Source organism: Dermacentor andersoni, chromosome 4 (assembly GCF_023375885.2).
Source record: "Dermacentor andersoni chromosome 4, qqDerAnde1_hic_scaffold, whole genome shotgun sequence".
NCBI lineage: Eukaryota > Metazoa > Arthropoda > Arachnida > Ixodida > Ixodidae > Dermacentor > Dermacentor andersoni.
The window spans coordinates 214,261,774-214,287,207 of NC_092817.1; the positions used below are offsets into that span (position 1 = coordinate 214,261,774).

Below are 25,434 nucleotides of genomic sequence, written 5' to 3' on the forward strand. Positions count from 1 at the left end.
GTCAACTTGTTTATACTTTGTGGAAATGGTGTGTGGGTTTTTGTAATAAATTATTCATGTGATCGCTCCAGAACATTGTAGGTCTGGTTTATGCACAGCACTTCATTTATTAAAAACTGCCGTGAGAGAACTGTACCTGCCATTGAAATCAAACTTAGCCAAAAGGGGGGGAACATTATGGCCAATGTGCATTCAAAGTGGAAGATGTGTAGATAGGCAGTGTTTGGCCTTCACTAAACATTTATTAGGCAAGTTCTCAGAAGTTTTCCGCATGGGTAACATTTCAAATGGATTAATCATATGCGGGGAACAGTTTAAAGCTTGTGGTTAATTACTGGAAGCTAACATTTTTATTGCAACTGCTCAAAAGATACAGGCTGGAAATTAAGCTGTAATTCTGCAAAGTCGCACAAGTCTTTCGTCTCTCCTTTTCCATATCTGCCACCCATCCATAATTTCTAGTAAAGTTTATGAATTTGGGCTTGTTTTACGATTTTACGAATATTTCAATTAGTCTTACAAAAAATAAATCCCATTTGCCAAATAGTTTTTCTGGTCTCCATGGCTTCTTTTGGAGTCTTCTGATGGTAAAAAGATGCAAGTGGGTTGCTTGCTTTGAGGAAGTCTATACTTGCAGATAAGTTGCCTGACAAGTGGAAGTTGCCAACGAGAGACTCACTGAAAAAGTCGTTGTAATCTAAAAACAGTCTGTTGCTTGTCAACTTCTGGTGCTATTCCTAGCTTGCTGCTGGCGTTCACGTGCGCACACAGCAAGAAAAGAAAGGACAGGCAGAGTGCTCTTTCACTGTGCCTGCCCTGGTGCCCTGTGAATGCCATCAAGATGCCCCTTACCAACTGGCCCAGACTTGAAGCTTTTATGCTGTATCTAAAGGTTAGCATGGCTCGCAAGCACTTTTTGTGCAGAGTTTGTGCATGGGAGGTCAATCTGAGTCACGAATGCGTATGCATCTCAAAGAAATTTATAGAGTATGTGGCATCCCAAAAATGGCTTTGCTAAGTGTCAGCTTTAAGACCACGTCCCTTGGTGTCATGTCCACGGAATTCTTACGAATTTTAAGGTTTGCAGGTTGGCATGTATGTTTCTATTTTTCTCTTTTTATGACAAGGCACTGGTGATATAGTGAACTGCCCTACAGCAGCATTCATACAATAATGATGCCTCTGCGATTTCCAAATAAATTAGTGCATGTGTGGACAGATGTCAAAAGACACTATGGGCCATTCTGTGCAGGCTCCTGTGCTGAGCCTCCTCACGGGACCAAACATGGGCGGCAAGTCCACTCTTATGCGTCAAGCTGGCCTGCTGGTGATCATCGCCCACATGGTGACTCACTCCTTTCTTGAACGCTCTCCCCAGTGTCAGTGTTGAACCTCTGAACAGTTTCCTTCATCAGTACAGCTGAATTGAGCAGCGACTATAAGTGACATTCCTGTGGTGACACGAAGTGCTCGCATGTAAGCTGCCTGGGCTGACTGAACTGTGTGTTCTGCGGATTCTATTTACTATTACCTTAGAAAATACTTTCTAGCCAACAGACAGTAAGCTGATCGGCCTATAATTTTTCAAGTCTTTGGCGTCCCCTTTCTTATGGATTAGGATTATGTTAGTGTTCTTCCAAGATTCCGGTACGCTCGAGGTCATGAGGCATTGCGTATACAGGGTGGCCAGTTTTTCTAGAACAATCTGACCACCATCCTTCAACAAATCTGCTGTTACCTGATCCACCCCAGCTGCCTTCCCCCTTTGCATAGCTCCAAAAGCTTTCTTTACTTCTTCCGACGTTACTTGTGGGATTTCAAATTCCTCTAGACTATTCCCTCTTCCTCTATCGTCGTGGGTGCCACTGGTACTGTATAAATCTCTATAGAACTCCTCAGCCACTTCAACTATCTCATCCATAGTAGTCAAGATATTGCAGACTTTGTCTCTTAACGCATGCATCTGATTCTTGCCAATTCCTCATCTCTTCTTCACTGCTTTTAGGCTTCCTCCGTTCCTGAGAGCATGTTGAATTCTATCCATATTATAGTTCCTTATGTCAGCTGCCTTACGCTTGTTGATTAACTTCGAAAGTTCTGCCAGTTCTATTTTAGTTGTAGGGTTAGAGGCTTTCATACATTGGCGTTTCTTGATCAGATCTTTCGTCTCCTGCAATAGCTTACTGGTATCCTGTCTAGCGGAGTTACCACCGACTTCTATTGCACACTCCTTAATGATGCCCACAAGATTGTCCTTCATTGCTTCAACACTAAGGTCCTCTTCCTGAGTTAAAGCCCAATGCCTGTTCTGTAGCTTGATCTGGAATTCCTCTATTTTCCCTCTTACCGCTAACTCATTGATCGACTTCTTATGTACCAGCTGCTTCCGTTCCCTCCTCAGGTCTAGGCTAATTCGAGTTCTTACCATCCTATGGTCACTGCAGCGCACCTTGCTGAGCGCGTCCACATCTTGTATGATACCAGGGTTAGCGCAGAGTATTTCATTTCTAGTCTTGCCGTTCGGACTCCTCCATGTCCACTTTCGGCTAACCCGCTTGCGGAAGAAGGTATTCATTATCCGCATATTATTCTGTTTTGCAAACTCTACTAATAACTGTCCCCTGCTATTCCTAGAGCCTATGCCATATTCCTCCACTGACTTGTCTCCAGTGTGCTTCTTGCCTACGCTGGCATTGAAGTCGCCCATCATGCCGTGACGTGGAAAAAGTTAAATAGTATGCTTAATCCTCGCTGCCTCTCAAACCAGGTTATAAAAATTAGTCAGAAAAATGAAGAATTGTTGGGCAGAAAATTGCCTGATGCGTTTAATTATCCCTTAATTGATCTCCAGAGAAATGATTACGATGTGATAGCTCTGGACTACATAAATTGTACCATAGATGAGACATGTTTCCTAAGTCCTGTAACTGAATCCGAAATAAAGACCGTATTTCTTGCATCAAATAATTCTGGGAGATGTGATAAAGAAAGTATTAAGGTGGTACCTGTGAAATATGTTACTGATGTAATAGCACCATTTCTCACCCATATATTCAGCCTTTAGCAACCGGTGTCTTTCCTCAGCAAATGCAGATTGCAAGAGTAGCAGTTGTTTATAAGAAAGGTGACAAGAATGACTTTGGAAACTACAGGCCTTTGTCAATACTACCTGTTTTCTTGAAAGGGCTTGAAAAAGTATTTTGACCCAGATGAATAATTTCTGTAGCAAGCATGATATACTGACACCTTCACAATTTGGTTTTCGGAAAGACAGGTCCACCGAACTCACTCTATTGGAACAAAAAGAATACATTTTAAAATCTCTTGATGACAGGAATTTAGCTTTAGGAATATATGTAGATTTTCCAAGGCTTTTAATCACTTTAACCACAAGTCAGTTTTAAAAAAGCTTCACGTATATGGCTTTCAAGGAAGGTCATTGATGCTGTTGAGCAGCTATCTCGGAAGTCGACAACACTATGTTGAAATAAACCGTCTCCGATCCAATGTTAAAGCTCTGTCTTCTGGCGTGCTGCAAGGCAGCATTTTGGGCTCGTTCCTTTTTAATATATATGTGAACAACATAATACAGATAGACAGAGAAATAAAAATGGTCATATATGCTGATGACACCCACTTTTCTTTTCAGCCTCATCTGCCTCGATAATGATCATGAAAGCAAATACAGCGCCCTTAGGCAGCTTGAGAAGTGGACAAAATATAACACTCTAAAAATTAACACTTCGAAAGCAAAGGCCATTATTTACCATTAAAAAAAAAAGGATGTTCATATTAACGACGATATCATTGTTAATAATTTTAAAATTGAGATAGTAAATTCCTTTAAAGTACTAGGTGCACTTCTCAATGAGAAAATGGCATGGGATGATCACACAAATTACGTAGCATCTAAACTGTCACGTGTCATTGAATCGATTTACACTCGTGAGCACCTCCTCCCTACAAAATTGAAAATGCTCCTTCACAATTCATTGTTCTGTTCCAATCTAAATTATTGTCATTTGGTCTGGGGGGAAACATCCCTCACGAATCTACGAAAATTACACACTCAGCAGAAAAGAAGGCTCAGAATAATATACAATGTAGCATATGACCACCCATCTAAACCGCTCTTTATGAAAGACAACATAAAGCCCATTCATTATCTGTACGCATGCCTCCTAATTTCTAAATACGTTACCGAGCTCAAAAAAAATGTCTCATTCATTGCATAGCTGGCATCACTGCAGAAAAGAAATATCACGTATGCAACCAGAAACACCGATATTTGGCACATGCATTCGTTCAGAACAGGTTACGGAAAACATATGCTCAGAAGCTCTCTTCCATATTTCTTAAACCTCTGCCAAAATTACAATTTAGATCTCCAACGCATTCGGCCAAAAGATTTGCGACATTTTGTTTCAGTTATACCCGAAAGGGTGGTACTTTTTGTTTGAAATGTGCGACATGATGTTGTGGGAAGAAAGCAGGCCCAAGAGTGTAAAATAACGTATATTTACAAATGGTGTATATGGCGTTCAGGCAACTGCCAGACTTCGTCTTCCTCTAGTCCAATTCAACTTCTTCCTTCACTTCACCATAGCATCAGCCTCACTTAATGGGGGGACATAGGGCTTGAGCCTGGTGACGTGAACAACATCGCTGGTTACGTTGGGAGGCACTGAAGGCTGACTGACTGGGGCGATCTCATATGTCACGTCGGACAGTTGGCGTAAGATCTGGTACGGACCAGAATAACGGGAAAGTAGTTTTTCCGACAAGCCGACGCGACCTGAAGGCATCCAGAGAAGGAAGGGAACCAGGTGAAAAACGATGGTCTCGGTGCCGAAGGTCGTAGCGTCGATTTTGCGATCCGTCAGCAACTGATGAGAGGCGCCGTGGTGCAGGATGACGTCTTTTATTAAGAAGTCGGCAACATCTGTAGCGCAGCTGGTTGGCAGCGCTCGTGCGATGGCATATCTCGTGGCATAATCGGTTGCTACAGCAATCCATTTGTTTTCTTTGATGGAAATTAGAAAGGGGCCAAGGAGGTCGAGGCCCACACGGAAGAAGGGCTCTGTAGAGATATCAATTGGTTGAAGCAAACCAGTGGGAGGCATAGCAGGCGTCTTTCAGCGCTGACACAGGTCGCGAGAAGCAACATAACGGCTCACAGAGCGATAAATGTTGGGCCAGAAGAAGCGGCGCTGCAGGTGGTTGTAAGTACGAGTGATGCCCAGATGTCCAGCAGTAGGAGCGTCGTGAAGTTGCTGGAGCACGGCGAGTCGAAGGTGCTTGGAGACGACTAGGAGGAGCTCCGAGCTGTCAGGACAAACGCTGCGACGGTATAAAGTTCCATCGCGCAAGGTGAACATCCGAAGGGATGGGTCATTGGGCGAGGAGCTTAGGCGTTCCATAAGTGTTCGAAGAACAGGATCCTTGCGCTGCTCGTCGCCAATATGTGGGAAGCCAGAGAGGGATAGAAAACTGATGTCAGAGTCTGAATCGGTATCGTCCGGTTGATCCACGGGATTGCGGGACAGGCAGTCAGCGTCTTTATGCAGGCGCCCTGACTTATACATAATAGAAAATGTATATTCTCGTAGACGCAATGCCCAACATGCAATTCGTCCAGTTGGGTCCTTCAAAGAGGAGAGCCAGCAGAGGGAGTGATGTTTGGTTACGACGCAGAAGCTCCGACCGAAAAGGAACGGTCGAAATTTCTCTCTCAGTAATGGAGTAATTTTGCTCGGGCATGGAAAGAAGGCGGCTAGCGTAAGCAATGACACGGTCTTGGCCCTGTTGACGCTGAGCGAGGACAGCGCCGATGCGATGACCACTCGCGTCACTTCGTACTTCAGTGGGCGCAGAAGGGTCAAAGCGTGACAGAATCGGGAAAGTTGGAAGCCAAGAGAAAAAGACGTCTTTCTTAAGAAGGTCAGTGAGAGGGTGAGCGATGTCGGCAAAATTTTTTACAAATCGCCGAAAATAAGAGCATAAGCCCCCAGAAAACTACGGACATCGTTTGTTGAACAAGGTACAGGAAAATTTCACACAGCGTGAACTTTCTGTGGATCAGGTTAGAACAACGGTATAATGGCCCCCACTGGTCACACGTGCTGTGCACATTCCAAGGACAGGTGACGTACTCCCATCGGCGACTCGCACAGTGCATGGTACGGCGGGTGTCAGAACCTTTTTGAGCCTTCAGTGGAGAGCAGCGCTCATAACTGAAAGCTGCACTCCTGTATCAACGAGAGATCTAACAGGAACGCCATCAACTTCAATGTCCAGTAGGTTTCCACATGTAGGCAGGGTCAACAGAGGAATTGTGGGCCGGGTCGGAGTTGAAGCTTCACCTCTGGGAGCTGCATCGCCTAGTTTCCTGAAGCTAAGCGACCGGTTGCAGAAGGGGACGAAGAGCGGTGAACGAGAGACGAACAAGACCTACGACCTTGCGGAGACGGGGAGCGCCTGGATCTTGGTGGAGCACTGTCGGCGTTGATGTTCCCAGTCGGCGTATAGGGCGAGAAAGCATCATTGTCTGGTACTTGGCGGTAGTGACTCGGAGACGACCACCGAGGAAGCGACGACCAGTGGTTGCAGCAATAACGGGCGATGTGTCCAATACAGGAACAATTAAAACATAACTGAGGTTTTTTAGCGCACGAAAAGGAACGAAAGACAGTGGCAAGACGCGGACACAGCGCTAACGTCCAACAATTGTTTTATTCCACGAAGCGGTGCACATATATATAGATAACACACACCACCGTACGCATGCGCATATGTACTGATTTCTAGTCAAATGAGCCAGCAACGAGACATGTTTAATGGAAAGTTAAGATGATATCAAAGATGAAAGAACGACCATGCATAGCCAAAAAAAATTTTTTTGTAATTGAAAGATTAAAATGTAATCTCCATCAAGCCACCCTCTGTGTCACGTTTAAAAAATCGAATTCTTTTCTTGAAAGATTTATTGAAGGCGCGTTAACACAAGCGCTCCCTAAACTAGCGATCTTCGCTGCTTCAATAATCTCACGTGTTGTTTGCGCTGGGCGTCTTCCTATCACGGTGCACTGTTTATAAATGGGACTGCACCCATGCTTTCTGCAGTGAAAAGCCAGATGCCCCACTCCTCCAGTTCGCACATTATTTGCGTGTTCATGCAACCTGTCATTTACGTACCTTCCCGTCTGGCCGATGTATTTTTTGCCGCACGACAGGGGCAGTTCATACACGATATTGTTCTCACAATGAACGTAGGCTTCTTTGTGATTTGTCTGGCAACTGGGCTTCTCAGAACCACAGTAGCTGGCCTTGCACAAGTTGGACGTTGGAGTTGCCGTCTTTCCACTGTCTTTCGTCCCTTTTCGTGCAGTAAAAAACCTCGGTTATGGAATACCAACACGCCCTAACCTACGCTCTTTCAATTAAAACAGATGGGTTTATCATCTGCTCTGCGTCAGTCAGCTGGGTTGCGACAGAGTGGCAGAAAGCTTTGCGTCTGGGAACGAGCGGTTGGACAAATTTGGTAGGTGTTTGTATGGTGGACCAAGCAGAGAGATGGAATGCCCAAACTTGCTATTTCCTCCTGAACGACCGCTTGTATAAGGGAGATAGCGGGTACGCTTTCCCGACAGTATGAACGAACTGGAGCCGGGGCCATGGCCTCAAGGTCACAGCGAATGATGCGCATTATTTCTTCCGGTCCTGTGGGCTGAACGAACCGCGGCGGGTCTTCGCAAGATGTCGCGGCGGTATTGGGCAATCGGTTGAAAGTTTGAGCGATGCGGCGGCCCTTCGCTTGTTCGAAGCGCCGTCACTCCTTTATATTTGCATCAACTGTGGCACAATCTTTACACATCTGGAGATTGAAGGCATCGTCTGCAATACTTTTCAGTAGGTGACCAATCCTGTCTGCCTCGGTCATGTTGTTATCAGCCTTGCGACAGAGGGCCAGCACATCCTGTATGGACACGACATAGGATTCTGTGGACGTCTGAGCGGGGCACATAAGTTCTTTTTTTGCTGCCAGCTGATGAACGACAGGTCTGCCAAATAGGTCTCACATTTTTTCTTTGCAGACATTCCAGCTAGTTAGGTCAGCTTCATGTGTGTCGTACCATTGCTTCGCAGTTCCCCTCAGATAAAATATCACATTTGCTAGCATCATTGTTGGATCCCACCTGTTGTTGTCGCACACTCGCTCGTACATCATAAGCCAGTCATCGACGTCGGCGTTGTCCATGCCACAAAATGTCCCCGGGTCCCGCGGATGAGTGAGGATGACCGTTGGCACGGGCTGCCAAGGTGTTGTCACTTGTGTCGGTTGATTTGCCATTGTGGCGGCAGGTAGATGACATCCGCTGCGAAGTTCCGTGGTTGTACCCCGCACCTTCCACAAAATGTTGCAGGAAGAAAGCAGGCCCACAAGTGTAAAATAACGTATATCTACAAATGGTGTATATGGCGTTCAGGCAACTGCCAGACTTCCTCTTCCTCTAGTCCAATTCCACTTCTTCCTTCACTTCACCGTAACAATATTATGCACATCGCTTTGTTTTTTTGGAATTGTACATTTGTGTAAAAATTGTCATTTGTTTATGTATTGTGATATTCCTTTTTGTCTGTGCTCATTGCCTGTACTGTTTGCCTTTTTTTCTAAAAATCATGCATTTGTATCGGGGAGGCGAGAGCCGGTCAAGCTGGAAATCCAGCCTTTTCTCGCTGCCTCCCCATCCTTGGGATGGAAAATAAAGGCATTATTATTATTATTATTATTATTATTATTATTATTATTATTATTATTATTGTTATTATACTTAGTATTCATATTAGATTAGGTCGTTTTTTGATTTCATATGCTTACTAGAGAGTGACAGCCTTGGGCGATATGGTTCCAGCCCGTCTTGACATAAAATATAGTTCTGCATCACTCAGGGAATTTGGAAATGTGAACTTGGTAGACACCCTGCTTGTGTTGTGAATAAGGTGTAGTGACGTGCGCACAGGTGCACGAATCGGCAGACGGTGAGATTTATTGATATAAAAAATGTACCTGTGAAATTTAATAGAAGAACAATCGCACAGTGAGTTTCCAATGACTGAAGGAAAATGTCTTTTTATTTGGGTAATGCTAGAAAGATGGTCATACGGTCAGAGGGTCAAATGAATGTGGCTGCTCCATTCTGAACAGCTTCAAACAAGCTGCTAAGGTAGTCCTGATATTACTCCTGATATGGTGGCCATATCAGAAGTACCTTATGCTGACAAGTACGTTTTGGTTTGTACTGAAACGTACTTGTCAGCACTTGGCTATCCCAGCAGGGGTACCTAATCCATGCAGGCAGTGAAAGGGATGCCCCACAGGCGCTGGTAGCAATGGCTAGTAGGAAGTCTAACACCTCCTTGTCAGTTTAGCTATAGTTTTGCTCAGCATGACAAAACACTTGAATGAAAAGAGAATGGGTGGTTCTCGACCATCAGCCCCTCGATGTGCCAAAACTATGCCGATTCCATATGGAGAGGAATCGGAGCTGAGACACAGTGGTTTGTTTAGATTGAAATGCACTGGGACTAGAGCCGACATTACCAACTGCGTCATTGCCATTCATTTTTCTTCTTGCATGATCATTACTTCTATGTTCATATATAATTCTATATATTTCTTTCTCTTCTTTTTTTCTTTTCAGTAAAATTTTTCATTTATGGGAAAGCTCTTGTCTGGTGCTTCCACTGTGTTTATTCTTTCTTGTTGCACAGGATGAGCGTCGACCAATGAGCCCATTTTGCTTCACAATGTAAAAAGATGGTGCAAAAAAGGTATTCATTATAGAGATATTCACCAAGAGTATCAGGGCAAATGGTTTGCCTGTCTTGTGCCCAAGCATTGCTGTTTGCAGTGCCTGTGCTGTGAGATACTCGGGCAAAGAAGTAGTAGCCATAAATGTGTTCGATGACAGAACGTCCTTTCTTTTTACCAACATTTTTCAACCATGTGTATTTTCTGAAGCGTTATGGCACTGTCATGTTCTCTGATGTCAGCTTACATTTGCAGCACGAGAAGCAGGAGTCATCATCACAAATGCTGCACATGGAAGTGTTAGCAGCATTACATCTCAATGATTAAAGCAATCTTTGGTCACTTGCACTGTTATTTGACAATGCAGTTCGCACTTGCTTTTTTAGCCAGTTCTATGTGCCATAACCCTTTTTTCTTTCTGTAAGATGGTTGACTGTCTTTTAGCTAGACATGGTGTTATACTTGTGGCTCTCCCACATTTATGCAACCTGCATGGGTTTCTAAAATGTTGAAAATGCAGGAATCGTATACTCAAAAATACATGCAGTGATTTCTATACCCTTCGTTCGTGTTCTCCTAAGAGCCCGTCAGGGGCTTCTTCATATTTTGTAATGTTAAGTGCTCTCTTAGAGCAGACTGTTGTTGCACTAGTGGCTTCCAATTCCAGGGAGCTCGTGTGCCAGCAGATGCCTGTGAACTCACCCCTGTCGACCGCATCTTCACTCGGTTGGGAGCAAGTGACAGAATCACTTCTGGTGAGGATCCTTGTTTCCAGTAGATGAGACTTGGTCTAGCCGATTTACAGTTGAAATTCCAAAATAAACTGTTGTGTACATTTCAGCTTTCTTTTGGACTTGTTTTGAAGTGGCACAACCATTTTCATTATTATTTATTTATTTATTTATTTATTTATTTATTTATTTATTTATTATTACCTCAAAGGCCCCGGTGTGGGGTATTACATGAGGGGCGGGTGAACACTTCAATGGAATGTGGACTCAATGGCAGCCTCGAAATGATGTGGATTGGAGTGGTGCACGGCATCGGCGGAAAGGTCATTCGAGTCCCGGGCAGTCTTCACAAAGAAAGAATGTAGGTGCGCAGCGGTCCGGGCAGGCGGAGGATATACAGATTTTTCGTGACGTAATCGGCAAGATTGACCATGTGCTGGAATGATGGCTGAAGTACCAGGAGCAGAATGATAAGATTTGTGATAAAGACACAGTCTGAAAACATGACGCCTTATATATAGATTGGAAATTCCTCCTTTTAATTTTAGCTGAGAGACACTAGTGTGGTAAGAATAATCAGAATAAACAAAATGAGCTGCATGATTCTGAACTGCTTCTAGAGTGTTAGAAAGGGTGGTTTGTTGCGGGTCCCAAACAGAGCATGCATATTCTAGCTTAGGTCTGACAAAAATGAGATAAGTTAGTATCTTTAAGGATGGCGGTACGAAGCGCAAGTTGCGGCGGAAGTAACCAAGCGTGCGATTGGCTTCGTTAGTGATGTTCGTAATATGAGGGGACCAAGAAAGCTTATTTGAGAGTGTAAGGCCAAGGTACTTGCATGACTCCACAGATGATATTTCCGAGTTGCAGAGAACGTACTTAGGAGTATGGTGAAGCTTCCATCGATGAAAAGGTACTAGTAAAGTCTTTGTAGTGTTCAGTGACATTAGCCACATGCTGCACCAAATGGTAACTTTGTCTAGATCATCTTGCAATGTGTGGTTGTCGGTATCGGCTAGGATTGGGCGATAAATGACACAATCGTCAGCAAAAAGGCGAATGTTAGAAGAAAGATTAGCCGGTAAATTATTAATATATATAAGGAAGAGGAGGGGCCCGAGAACTGTGCCTTGAGGTACACTGGGGAGAATAGGGCTTTTAAAGGAGGAGTGGTTGTTAGCATACACAAACTGTTGTCTGTTAGTCAAGAAATTTCGTATCCAGCCCAAGACAAGGGGATTAAGGTGCAAGCGAGAAAGTCTTAAGAGAAGTTGTTGTTGCGGAAACTTGTCAAAGCCTTTTCGAAATCTACAAAGAGGGCATCAACTGGGATGTTTTGATCAAGGTTAGAGCTTATGTCATTTATAAAGAGTGCTAATTGGCTATCACAAGATAAACCTTTACGGAAGCCATATTGGTTAAAGTGGAAGAAACTGACAGACATTAGGAATGTAGCAATGTGGGAGTAAAGCACATGTTCTATTAGTTTCAAACAGATGCTGGTTAGAGAAATTGGGCAGTAGCTACTACATGATGATGAAGGACCTTTCTTTGGGACTGGTATAACCTTACCCACCTTCCAGTCGTCCGGCACCACTCCTGATGATAAAGATTGCTGAAAAATATGACATAACATCTCACCTGTAACATATTTAGTATTTTTTAAGACTTGGGAATTAATACCGTTGATGCCAGGTGAAGACGACAGCTTCACATCAGTCAATGCATTTCTTGATTCCATCAGAACTGAAGGTCATTGCGAGTATTGCATGGTAACTGAAAAGTGAGAATTCAGGGTTCACCTTTAGGTTAATTCGTAAATACGGAAGAGAATGCATGATTAAGTGCTTCGGCGATTTCGTGATCAGGAGTAGGCTTATTTTTCTCGTCGCACAGTGCAAGTGGCTGCGAACGCTTTGGATTTATAATATTCCAGAATTTTTTTGAGTTATTTCTCAGGATGTTTGGTAGGGTAGTCGAAAAAAAAGGAGCGTTTTGCTTGACTAGCAAGGGATAGGTACGTTTATTCAGCAGTGTAGTATTTCTGCCATGCGCACTCAGAGTTAGAATGCCTAGCAGCACGGTAAAGCCTTTTCTTTTTATTGTTGAGACGCTTTAGTGTCGTATTGAACCAAGGTGATGAGTGCTTTTTATTACAGTGATAGTAGATATGTAAGTTTTTATCAGCTCATGCATTTTATTTTTGAAAAGAAGCCAGTTGATTTTAACAGAACGTTCTAAGAAACTGGTAAAGAACGAGCTGGCAAATTCCGCTAGTTTAATATTCATATCAGTATAGTTGCCTTTGTCGTAAAGCGTAATAGTTTTTCTAGTTTTCGTGAAGGCAGGAATGTCACATTGGAATAAGGTATGTAGCACTGAATGATTGCTAAGGTCAGGTAAATGTGTCAGTGGTGAAACATTATTAGAGTGAGAAGTGAGGATAAGGTCTAATATGTTACAGGACTTATCATTGTGGCGCGTGGGGTTACTGACGATTTGTGTTAAGCCAAACGTAAGACATGTATTAAGGAAATCACTTTCGACATTGTTTTTTTACGTTGTTTCAGCTATATTGGACCAATCCATGGCAGGAAAGTTGAAATCGCCGAACAGTATGATAGGTGATTGGGGATAAAGCACTGTTATCTTATGGGTTTCGTAAACAGCTTTGATTTATGATAAAACATTGGCCTCTGGACCTGAGTTGATCTCCATCTCCTACATCAGGAAATCTAGGCCAGGGTTTAAGGTATTATAAGTGAAGTGAAATTGGGTCACTAGGCTAGATAGGAAGGTGCCTGTTTTTAGAGTTGTTCTGTAGCAATGCATTTTCAAAGCAGGTCTGCTGCATCAACTGCTCTTTTGTGCTCTTTCAGTTTTCTCAGGAGAGCATTTTTTTTTTTTTCCTGGGACTCTTAAGGATCTGTCGCTTTCTTTATGGTACATTGTGTATTTGTGGCATTGGCATTTAGGCAACAAAATGGCAAGAGGAAAAATGTGACACATCGAAGGTCTGCTGTACTTGTACAATGCACAAATCCTTCCCAAATGATCCCTGCATGTGCTACTATGCGTTTAAAATATTGTGCCACATAGAGAATGGCAATGCTTGCGGGCCGTAACTTTATATCCCCAAATACAGACATTATCTGAGCAGTGAGTCTTGTTGGTTCACAGCTGTGCTATGTGTGCAGAGTGCCTGCCATAGAGGCAATGATGAAGAAGAACTGGTGTAGAAAGATGTTGCTTCACATTGGCTTCAAGTAGAAGGCGTTTGTATATACATACTCGTAGACAGTATTCATCCTGCACACTTATGTAGGCAGGACACAACTGTGTCGGGGTATAAGTTTAGGATGCAGGTTTAGAGGAGCACAGTCACATGTCAGTACTTACGAAATCGGACGAAATCTCGTCTGGCCAGGAAGAATAATCGCAAAAAACAAAACAGGCACCCGAGGTGAAAAAATTATTTAAGAACTTGCTGTTTTGGCTCCCACACGGGAGCCTTGTTCACAGAAACCTTGTTTTGTGTGGAAGCCGAAACATCTTTTTATATTTTTCAGCTCGGTCAGTGTCTGTTTTGTTTTTCTCCACCTGTCAGTATATCCACATCATGATAGAATATTTGTGTGAAAGCAATGCTTAAGATATATACTATGTCCATCTTGAAAAACATTTCCAATGAAAGAGACCGCACAAGAAAGAAAGGCAATAGACAACCATCCATTATTTTTGTCAACATCATTTTTGTTGGTGACATGACGAAAGTGTAGAGGATCCCTTAGGGCAGAGGGGCTCTCAAATTTTTTTGGCCTTGGGGAACCCCGCTAGCTTAGCCAGAGTGCCATGGAACTAGGGTTGCCCACTCTCAAGTGGTGGCTGCAGAGGCAGTTGACCCTGTCAGTGCCAGAAGCTGCAGTCAGTGCATGTAAAAAAGTTGAAAAAATTTTTTTAGTCCTATCGTGTTGCGATGTTGAACAAGAAATGTGCGTTATAATTGCCAAACCAACATGGCTACCAATACACGTAGAGGTGCTGTGAACACTTGGCACCTGCAACAGAACTACAACCATGACAAAAACAAAACTGCTTCTATGTTTGTGACAGTGCAACAGAACATAAAAAAGAAGAATGGGATGTAGTGGAATGGAATGGGACAGGGATGTAGGGCCTGAAACAAACACTCGTTCCCCTTGTGATTGAAACAATAATCATCTTGTGGTCAGAGATACCATTCGCAACGTTAACGGTATAAGCACCTATTTTATCTGACACAAACACCAGATCCAACAATGAGTTTATCAATAACATAACATAGCTACAAACATATTACGCTAGTTGGAATCGGTTGGTGCAGGACAGGAAAAATTGGAGATCACCTTCGTCCTGCAGTGGACATAAATTAGGCTGATGATGATGGTTACTCAAACGAGCAAAAAATGCCAGATGGAAGCATGAAATGTATGCACAGTGCAACTCCAGAAAGGATAATTGCATGTTGTGTGCACTAAACGTTGCAACCACTTGAGGTAGGAACCTTCTCTGTTTGCAGGTGAGAGCACCTTCTTTGTGGAAGTGAACGAGACTTCGGCAATCTTGCGGCATGCCAGCCAACACTCTTTGGTGTTGCTTGATGAGCTAGGTAAGTTCGTGGCTGTGTTTAGCCAAGGGATCAGCTTTGCTGCTTTTGAGCGCCCGGCAAAGAAACCTTTGCAGTGGTCGTTTAGTTATTTTAATGTTACTTGAGTTACTTGAAATGGGCATTGGCCCAGTTGACATTACAGTAGGGGTGAGAGGTTGCAATTGGGTATAGAGCATGCCTGCAGCATGGAAAAATAAGACCTTGGGATTTATATCAGCTTGATATTTCATGATATTCACACGTGTACTTATCTTTATCGGGCGACCACGTTTCGATGCCTAACAAATGTTATCGCACAGCACGGGAGGCGCCTGCATGTATTTGAAGTTTCTGGAAAGTTATCAGTGCTTCTATCCACTGTCTGTTGTCGCCGAACCTTGTGTTATCTGATTTCATCGCGTGACGCGAATGGTGTAGAACTTTGTGGAAGGCATGCGGGTCTCAACGATTAGTCTGGAACATTCGACGACTGCTGTATAAAAGCCGACGCGCTTGACCCGCTCATCAGATTTTCGACGATCGCCGACCGTGTTCGCCGCTATCATTGTGCTATAATTGTAGCCTGTTTTGTGGGCAGAGGTTCGCCCAATAAAAGTTAGTTTTGGTCAGCACAATGCGTTGGAAGCTAGTTGGTGCGAATCCATGAATACTTTGTTTAGCGCAAAACAACACACACAAGAAAGACGACAGGACAAGGCGCTACTCTCAACTGACATCATTTTATTGCATCACTCCTTTTATGTAGCTGTAACTAGAGGAACATGCGCAGTGAGCACCATGTGGTAGAACCACCAACATCCGATCACAAGAGCGCACTCATGCGACAGAATCCAAAAAACCATATTGCTTTGACGTTCACAGTATTGCTACTGTGTTCTTCAACGTCACCACCACGTGACAATATTTCAGACATGCATCTTGTGTCATTTTAATACTGCCCATGCTTTGGCTCTCAGCTCGCACCTTGCACTTGGAACACCAGTCGTGCACCTGCAGACGCAGCCATTTCTGTTACCTTAAAAATTCGATCTTCTGTTGGTCCTCAGAGCTCCTGTGAAACTGCTGGCCATGAATAAAGGGAATATTCAAGCACACAACATAGTTATGTGAGGGAAAGAACATCTGTACACGAAGACATCGATATAAAGGAGCAATACTGATAGCAACATGACAAGCATTTATTAATTACGCGTGAAGCCCACTTCTGCAGAACTGCCGCTGATTGTCGCTGCTTCACTGCTACGTACTTCGCTGTACCAGCACCTATCAATGGTGGCTCAACATAACGCTCTTCTCCCTGACGTCACGTTGCCGTCACGACCACGTGTGGACGCGCCATCACGATAAAGAAATAAGTGGTAAGATGCGTCATTGTTTAATCTCGTCTCATGCTGAAGACAAAGCATTAGGTATGTTTTGTCGTAATTACTCAATAAGCTGTTTGTTTTGACACTGCTAGGACTACAGAGGTATCATCGAATCGTAAAAGTGGTTTGATTTCCAGTTTGCACATGGTGCCACAGCACTGGTGATGCATTGACGATGTGGAATGCTATAGATGCCTAATTGTTCACTGCATCAATAATTTACTAGTCTGCTCCAGTGTGGTATGTGATCACATTGGCGAACAAACACTAAATAGAAGCCGAGCAGACAGTGCAGCATGGGTGAACATATCTAGAGGGCCGTTCACTCCTACTCTTGGCCAAGGAGGCAGCAAGGAACTGCTGAGAAAGCTTATAGATGAAGCAAAGCCCACCTGTCACATTGATGTAGATGCAGCCTATGGTTACAATGCCAAAAGATTTGTTACGTCAATCCACCGACCGTGGAGTGTGTATTGACAGGATGGCAAGCAGACAGTGAGTAGACGATGTGGTGCAGGTGAACACATCTCGAGGGACCTCCCAGGTCCCTCGAGATGTGTTCCACAGTGCCGCAAACGGCTTGTGAGGTGGAGTATAGGTGCAGTGGCAGTGTGCAGGTCGAAATTAGAAAATAAAAAAATATTCAGACGTTTCTTGTCACGACAAATTTAAAAATACAACTGTACCAGTTGTATGTATGCGGTTGAACCTAATTTAATAACGCTATAGTTGCAGCTGAGTGTTTGATGCAAGGTTTTCTGTAATCTCACCTGCCATGGAGAGCAGGAATCCCATGTAATGATTGATGCAATCATGGCAGCTACTAGATCACAGTGGTTGTTACTGCGGAGTGTCATAATTGCATTAACCTGAAAGTCGACAGACGGTGCTAGTAGATTATGAAGTTATTGAAGTTTGGATATGTGTATTATGAACAAAGCCCTCTGCTTTTCTCTGTATTTGTTCCTTTGTCAGTCCTGTTGAAGGAACCCTAAATTATTGCAGCATAATTCGGTATAGAACGTATTGCATGGAAGAACAGGAGGCTTATTTAGAAACCCTTTTTAAAACGACCTCAAAGCCATAATTGCCTCAAGTGCAATAGTACTGATGCATGGGCATTGGTCTCAAATGATTTGCTGCAGATGCATGTGCCTTTGTATATTCTCTGAGCAAAAGATATTACTGCAGCCTCAGAAAATGAATCCTTTTAATCTATAATTCTTGTAAAAATTGTTTTCTCAAGTTTAATTTTCATTTGCCGTTTTGTTCCATAGTTTCCTTAAAATTTTTTTTTATGTTGCCTAATTTGATCCTCAACACAAATGAAAGTCGCACACTCGAAGCTCAATATACCAGAGCTGGGCTTGCAGCATGAAGCTTAGGTAAATTGTTAATCTTGTTAATTAATACTTGGCTGTGATATTTCTGCCTGGCCAAACAAACACTGGAAGAACATAAATTGTGAAATTAATTCAATTCTGCTCTCACACAAATATAAGTGGACACCTGAAAAAAATTCCAGGCCGGGGCACATCCACGCACGACGGCATGGCCCTGGCGCATGCCGTGGTTCAGGAGCTGGCGTCGGCCATCTGTTGTCGCACGGTGTTCTCCACCCACTACCACCACCTGGTGCAGGGCTTCCAGCACCACCCGGCTGTGCAGCTGGCACACATGGTACTGGTGATGTTTCCGAGGAACATGCTGACCTAGCTGCTTCATAAAAATTGAACTGCCCACATGTTTTGTGCTCATCCCTAACGCACAAGCCTAAGTAGGACTTGTTGGCCTAGTTTGTACGAGTTAGCACAGAAGTGTTTAGACCTTGCCTATGAATGTCTTCTTGTGTGCAAGTTGCTTCTCTGTGGGGACACTGAATCAAACCCAGGTACCACGCAGAAAGAATTGTTTGAAGAGTTGCTTGAAGGTCAAACTGTTATCCATAATGATATTTCAGAAATGAAAGTCCGACTGTCTAACATAGAAACATTGATAAATAACCTTCAACAGACGTACACTCAACTTGACAAAAGGTTATCTGAATCTTCTCCGATGGAAGGGGATCAGGTTCAAACTTCTCTAAAGTCGTTTTAATGAACTGAAATTCTCCTTCCAATAAATTTAACTAGCTTGATACATCCCCGTAACCAAAAAAATACCGGACCATCCCGTGCCAAGTGCATCGCTATCTAACAAAGTAAATAAAATTCTTTTTGAAATGTTTATAGAGATCTGTGTATTTAAGACATCTTTTTAATGAACTGAAATTCTCCTTCCAATAAATTTAACAAGCTTGATACATCCCCGTAACCAAAAAAATACCTGACCATCCCGTGCCAAGTGCATCGCTATCTAACAAAGTAAATAAAATTCTTTTTGAAATCTTTATAGAGATCTGTGTTTTTAAAACATCATTTTAATGAACTGAAATTCTCCTTCCAATAAATTTAACGAGCTTGATACATCCCCGTAACCAAAAAAAAATACCTGACCATCCCATGCCAAGTGCATCGCTATCTAACAAAGTAAATAAAATTCTTTTTGAAATCTTTATAGAGATCTGTGTATTTAAAACATCGTTTTATTGAACTGAAATTCTCCTTCCAATAAATTTAACTAGCTTGATACATCCCCGTAACCAAAAAAATACCTGACCATCCCGTGCCAAGTGCATCGCTATCTAACAAAGTAAATAAAATTCTTTTTGAAATCTTTATAGAGATCTGTGTATTTAAAACATCGTTTTATTGAACTGAAATTCTCCTTCCCATAAATTTAACGAGCTTGGTACATCACCTGACCATCCCGTGCCAAGTGCATCGCTATCTAACAAAGTAAATGCAATTCTTTTTGAAATCTTTATGGAGATCTGTGTATTTAAAACATCGTTTTAATGAACTGAAATTCTCCTTCCAATAAATTTAACTAGCTTGATACATCCCCGTAACCAAAAAAATACCTGACCATCCCGTGCCAAGTGCATCGCTATCTAACAAAGTAAATAAAATTCTTTTTGAAATCTTTATAGAGATCTGTGTATTTAAAACATCGTTTTATTGAACTGAAATTCTCCTTCCCATAAATTTAACGAGCTTGGTACATCACCTGACCATCCCGTGCCAAGTGCATCGCTATCTAACAAAGTAAATGCAATTCTTTTTGAAATCTTTATGGAGATCTGTGTTTCTAAAACATCGTTTTAATGAACTGAAATTCTCCTTCCAATAAATTTAACGAGCTTGATACATCCGCGTAACCAAAAAAATACCTGACCATCCCGTGCCAAGTGCATCGCTATCTAACAAAGTAAATAAGATTCTTGTGCCTACCTCCAAATTGATCATCGATAAAATGATCAACTTTTTTGCCGGCATTGTGTGCCTAGCTCCATATTTAGCAACAATGGCAAACCATTCATAAGCAAACTGTGGAAAGGCATTCTCCAGCACTGGGGAATCAAGGAGAGCCACACAGTCCCATACAGACCAGCAGGACAGACTGTGGAGCACCATAACGCAATGGTTAAACAATGCCTGGTGAGCTACTGCACTTCCCACAGGGACTGGGACAAAAGGCTGCCCGAAGTGGCGTTTGCAATGGGCATGTCTGAAAGTGTAATTACTGGCTTTACGCCTGCCTTCTTGTGCTATGAGCGGGAACTACAGAACCCGTGGAGCCATCACAATCGGGCAGCTAGCACCGAGGTGTCCCCTCCTGCGCCTCATGCCCTAGCTGCTGAACTGGATGTGTACCTTCGCGATGCCTGGGCCTTTGCACAGGACCACCAAACTTTGGCAAAAGCCAGCCAGGCAAAGTATTACAGTTAAACCTGGATATAACGAAGTTGACAAAAGCTCGCAATTTTTCGTTACATGCAGGTTTTCGTTACATGCAGGTTTCGCGTGAAGGCTCGTACGAATGATGCAGAAACGAAACCAAATAGCTCAATATATCCGTGAAGGTGAACTCACCCTTCAATCATTTATTTTACACTAAAAAACTGCGTAATTTCCGCTTGCTTCTTCGGCACGAGTGTAGGCACAACACGCCGCTCCAAAGAGGCTAAATCGTGTAGAGCTCCTTCATCGTCGAGCGAGCCGACGAAACGGCGCATAACGTCCATTGCGTTCATCACCTCCTTTGCAGTAGGCACGTCACACGGATCTGCCTCACAAGCACCATCATCACCGCCATCTGGATTTTGCACGCTTTCAGCTACTGCTGCATCAGACATTTCTTCTGTAGTCACGGCGGCGTTGTCGGCAAACAAAAAGTCAGTCAGTTCAACGTCGTCGGGTACACCACCGTTAGTACATAGCTCGTTCCACGCTTCGGCCACATTGGACGGAGTAGAAAGGTCTTCCTCCTCCTCGTCGGCACCAGCCCGTGCGTTTTTGGCTATTCCGGCCTTTAAAAAGCAATTCGCGATAACTTCTGCCCTGACCTCTTGCCAGGAGGCAGCAAGCATCTCGACTGCTTGATAAATGTCGATCTTCATCTCCCGTTCCAGACGGATGTCGAGAAGTATTTTCAGGATTAGTCGGCGCCGGTAACAGCATTTAAAACTGTTAATGACCCCTTTGTCCAGGGGTTGTATTAGGGACGTGCAGTTGGCCGGGAAGTAATGCAGTTCGATGTTCGACAGCTGCAGGCCCTCGACGTGGTGCGCCGAGCAATTGTCCAGCAGTAGGCAAACTTGACGGCCTTGCCGCTTGACGTCCTGGTTAAATTCCTTTAACCACTCAGAAAATATTGGCCGAGTCATCCACGCTTTGGAATTCGCCACATACTTCACGGGCATACGCTTCGTTCCCTTAAAACACCTGGGACGGGCACTTTTGCCGACAACTAGCGGGACTCGCTTGTCTGTGCCGTCAAGGTTGGCACACAGCAGAATCGTTATGCGGAGCTTGCTCTGCTTTCCACCGCGGCAGTCATCGCCTTTTAACACTAGCGTGCGGCCCGGAAGCATTTGATAAAATAGAGCTGTCTCGTCGGCATTGTAGACATCAGCCGCCTCGAAGCGACTCAGGATTCCAGGCAGCTTGTCAGCCACCCACGAAGCAGCAGCATCGCTGTCTGCGGAGGCAGATTCGCCGCTGATTACTCTTCCGACGACACCGTGCCGGCTCTTAAATCCCTGCAGCCACCCGTTGCTTGCCTTGAAATCGTCATGACCCAAGATACACGCAAAATCCTTTGCCTTCTGTTGCAAGATCGCGCCACTAATGGGTACATTTCTGGCTCGCGTGTCCAAAAACCACGTGAACACTGCCTTGTCCACATCAGTGTATGTGGACAGCTTCAGTCTTTTTTTCTTCGAGCTTGTTCCCGACTCCACTGCGTTTCTGATGCTGTGTTCCGCACTCAAAATCGTTGATAGTGTGCTCGCTGGAATGCTGAAACGGGTGGCAACGTCCTTCTTCTTCTCGCCCGCGGAGACTGCATTTAAAATTGCGAGTTTGTCTTCAAAAGACAGAACTTTTCGTTTTCTGGCAGTAGAAACTCATCCCGACCAACCGACGATGCAGTTAGAAGCGGAGACGCACGACTACACGCCGACAGGCAGGCCTAGCACCTCCAAAACAAGTCGGACAAACCAGTACCAGAGCACAGTTGACACACGCACACGTGCAGAACGCAGGACAACACTCAAGATGGCGAATGCAACGCATCCATAGAGAAAGAAAAAAAAGTGACGGATATCGGTCGTCATCGTCCCTCCCCCTCTCCCTTCCGGCGCCTTGGCAATGAAAGAACCGGCTATCAGCGTTGCTTTTCAAGTGAATTCTTACACATAAGTGTGTCTGAGCCGTTGAAACAAATGAAAATCACAAAATAAGAATGCTTGTCCTCAAATCCATACGAAACAAAATAATTCTGCAAGAGAAATCAGCTGCGGATACCAATGCCACCTGGTGCCACGCTAGACAAGCAAAGCCTGAAAAGACTGCTACGTTAGGCATGGAGCGGCGCTAGTTGCCGCCATCATCATCATCATCGCTAACTTTGCTCGGTCGCGGCAATCCCTGGCGTTCGCGTAGCTGCTGGCTCCTTACAGCATTAATATTCAATAATCTAGAGCATTTCTTCGGCCGAATTTTCCTTAAAAGTGCTAAGAGTAATGACTGATCAGCTTTGGGAGTTCGTTACATCAAGGCTAACCGCCGCAACGCGTTCGTTACATCAAGGTCGAAAATACATGGGCTTCAATGGGGGCAGCGTTGGGGAATTCAAAAACTTCGTTAAATCCAGGAATTCGTTACATATAGGTTCGTTACATCCAGGTTTAACTGTACAACAAAAAGCACACTCCAGCTACCTTCCAGGTTCGAAACTTGGTTCTCCGAGACACGCACCGGCTAAGTAAGGCAGCCATTGGGTTTACAGCCAAGTTTGCCCCTCGACGCACAGAGCCATTTAGAGTGACTGCACACATTGGACTCAATATCTACAGATTCGGAGACCCGGCTACAGGGAACGGAAAGGCCTCGCTAATGCAGACCATCTGAGCCCTTATCATGTGCCTCGGAAACCCTCTTCACAGGATAAAGGGGGCGGGGGGAGGCGGGGGGGGGGGGGGATATCTGTAAGGGTACTGGTCCGACGCCAGGTCGCGTAGAGTCGCAGGCACGACACGGTAGGCAACTGTATAGAATAGCAGGCACGGTATGGTAGGCAATGGTGTGTGGTGGGGAGGGAGAACATGGAAGGCGTATGTGCGTGGTCAGCATGCGAGGAGCGCGTAACAACGAACTGAGTGAGTAAAGTAATCAGCGGAGCAAGCCACGTGCGGGACGTCGGAACGGAACGCAGACTGCATGTGTGCATGCGCCGAGGATTTCCCAAAATAAAAATGTACCTGACACCATATTTAAATATACCCATATCCAGTGACATAAAGTCTTTCAAATTATTATTTGCGAATCTATCACTTTGCCAGCGGTCTGTATGGTCCTCAGGAACCCTCAAGTTGTCTATGACAGCTTTTTTGCCTGGAGGACCCCAAGTTTGTGTTAGAAATAAACTGAAGTGAAGTGATCAACTAGGTGAAAATAAGTTATATTCGAAACTACAACATGAGGAAGACTGAAGAAGCCGTAAAAAATGGACGCAGCCTGAAATCGTGGAGAAAGAAACTTGGCATAGGCCAAACCAAGATGTATGCACTGAAAGATAAGCAGGGTAATATCATCAGCAATCTCGAATATATATTAAAAGCAGCGGAAGAATTCTATACTGACCTGTACAGTACCCAGAGGAGTCGGGATGCCTCTATTACAAACAGTAATGAACAGGATAGAGAAACTCCTCCTATAACTAGCGATGAGGTCAGAAGGGCCTTGCAAGACATTACACGAGGAAGAGCGGCAGGGGAAGATGCAATAACAGTCAATTTAATCAAAGATGGAGGAGACATAATGCTTGGAAAGCTGGCGGCTCTTTATACGCAGTGTCTATCGACTGCAAGGGTCCAGAAAACTGGAAGAATGCAAACATTATACTAATCCACAAAAAGGGAGACTTTAAAAAAATGAGTTATAGGCCCATTAGCTTACTCCCAGTATTATATCAAGTATTTACCAAAATAATCTCCAATAGAATAAGGGCAACACTGGACTTTAGTCAGCCAAGTGAACAGGCTGGCTTCAGGAAGAGATACTCTACAATGGGTCACACCCATGTCATTAATCAGGTTATCAAGAAATACACAGAGTACAATGAGCCTCTCTATATGGATTTCATATATTACGAAAACGCATTGATTCAGTAGAGATACCAGCAGTCACAGAGGCATTACGTAATCAATGAGTACAGTACGCTTAGTAAATACCTTGGAAAATATCTACAGAGGTTCGACAGCTACCTACACAAGAAAAGCAGGAAGATACCTATAAAGAAAGGGGTCAGGCAGGGAGACACACTCTCTCGAATACTATTCACTGCGTGATTAGAAGAAGTATTCAAACTATTAAACTGGGAAGGCTTAGGAGTAAAGATCAACGGTGAATATCTCGGCAACCTTCGGTTTGTCGATGACATTGTTCTATTCAGCAACAATGCAGACGAGTTACTGCAAATGATTAAGGACCTTAACAGAGAGTGTAAGAGTGGGGTTGAAGATTAATATGCAGAAGACAAAGATAATGATGAATACATTGGCAAGGGAACAAGAGTTCAGGATCACTAGTCAGCCTCTAGAGTCTGTGAAAGAGTTCGCAAACGTAAGCTTGCAGTAGCCACAAAAACGACAATAAATGTCTGGGCCACCACTTGGGTACTGCTCATTCAGCATGTGTGGCATCTCGTCGTAAAAATTCACGGAACTCTTACACTTACATAGATTGCAGCTGCAGTTTAGTCAGCCATACTTTTTAGTAACTTCCATTCGTATGTCTTGGTTAGCACGTTTTTTTCTTGTGCTTTTTCCAAAACGTATGACTGAGGTTTTACTGTATTAGCTAGTGGTAGCCAATGGAAAGTAGGAACCATGTCAAGGTGCTGCAGTCCAAAAGAAACATTCACCACTAAAACAATAAAGGGCCCTTCACCAGGCCGCGTCAGAAATTTGGCTATATGCTGGCTCCAGGGAGCACTGTGCCACAAATGATACTAGGATGCCCCCTCTTCCATTTCCGATGTGGGAGCCAGGGATACACCAAGCCCCGACTTTTATTTGTTCATTTCCTGAGACAGTTTTCTGCATATTTAGCAGGAGTTCACATGACTGTTTATGTGCTTCAAGCAGAAGGACTAGTATTTTACTTTCCAGCTTCTTTTGCAGCATACATTTCTGTCATATTTCTCCTATATAATTTTCACTGAGTGATCTCGACCTGCCTGAACCTGGTGAGGTGCTTCAGCAGGTGTGTC

The 25,434-nt window shown here is 43.8% G+C and overlaps 1 protein-coding gene across 1 annotated transcript in view; it reads left to right on the plus strand.

Moving 5' to 3' along the window:
* The window catches only part of LOC126538462 (DNA mismatch repair protein Msh6-like), a 463,753-nt gene that overhangs the window by 405,704 nt on the left and 32,615 nt on the right, over positions 1 to 25,434 (plus strand). Inside the window, exons 26-29 of the mRNA XM_050185304.3 lie at positions 1,253 to 1,345; positions 10,479 to 10,566; positions 15,101 to 15,190; positions 18,083 to 18,237. Of these exons, the coding sequence (XP_050041261.2) occupies positions 1,253 to 1,345; positions 10,479 to 10,566; positions 15,101 to 15,190; positions 18,083 to 18,237 (426 nt within the window). The remainder of the gene's footprint in view (positions 1 to 1,252; positions 1,346 to 10,478; positions 10,567 to 15,100; positions 15,191 to 18,082; positions 18,238 to 25,434) is intronic.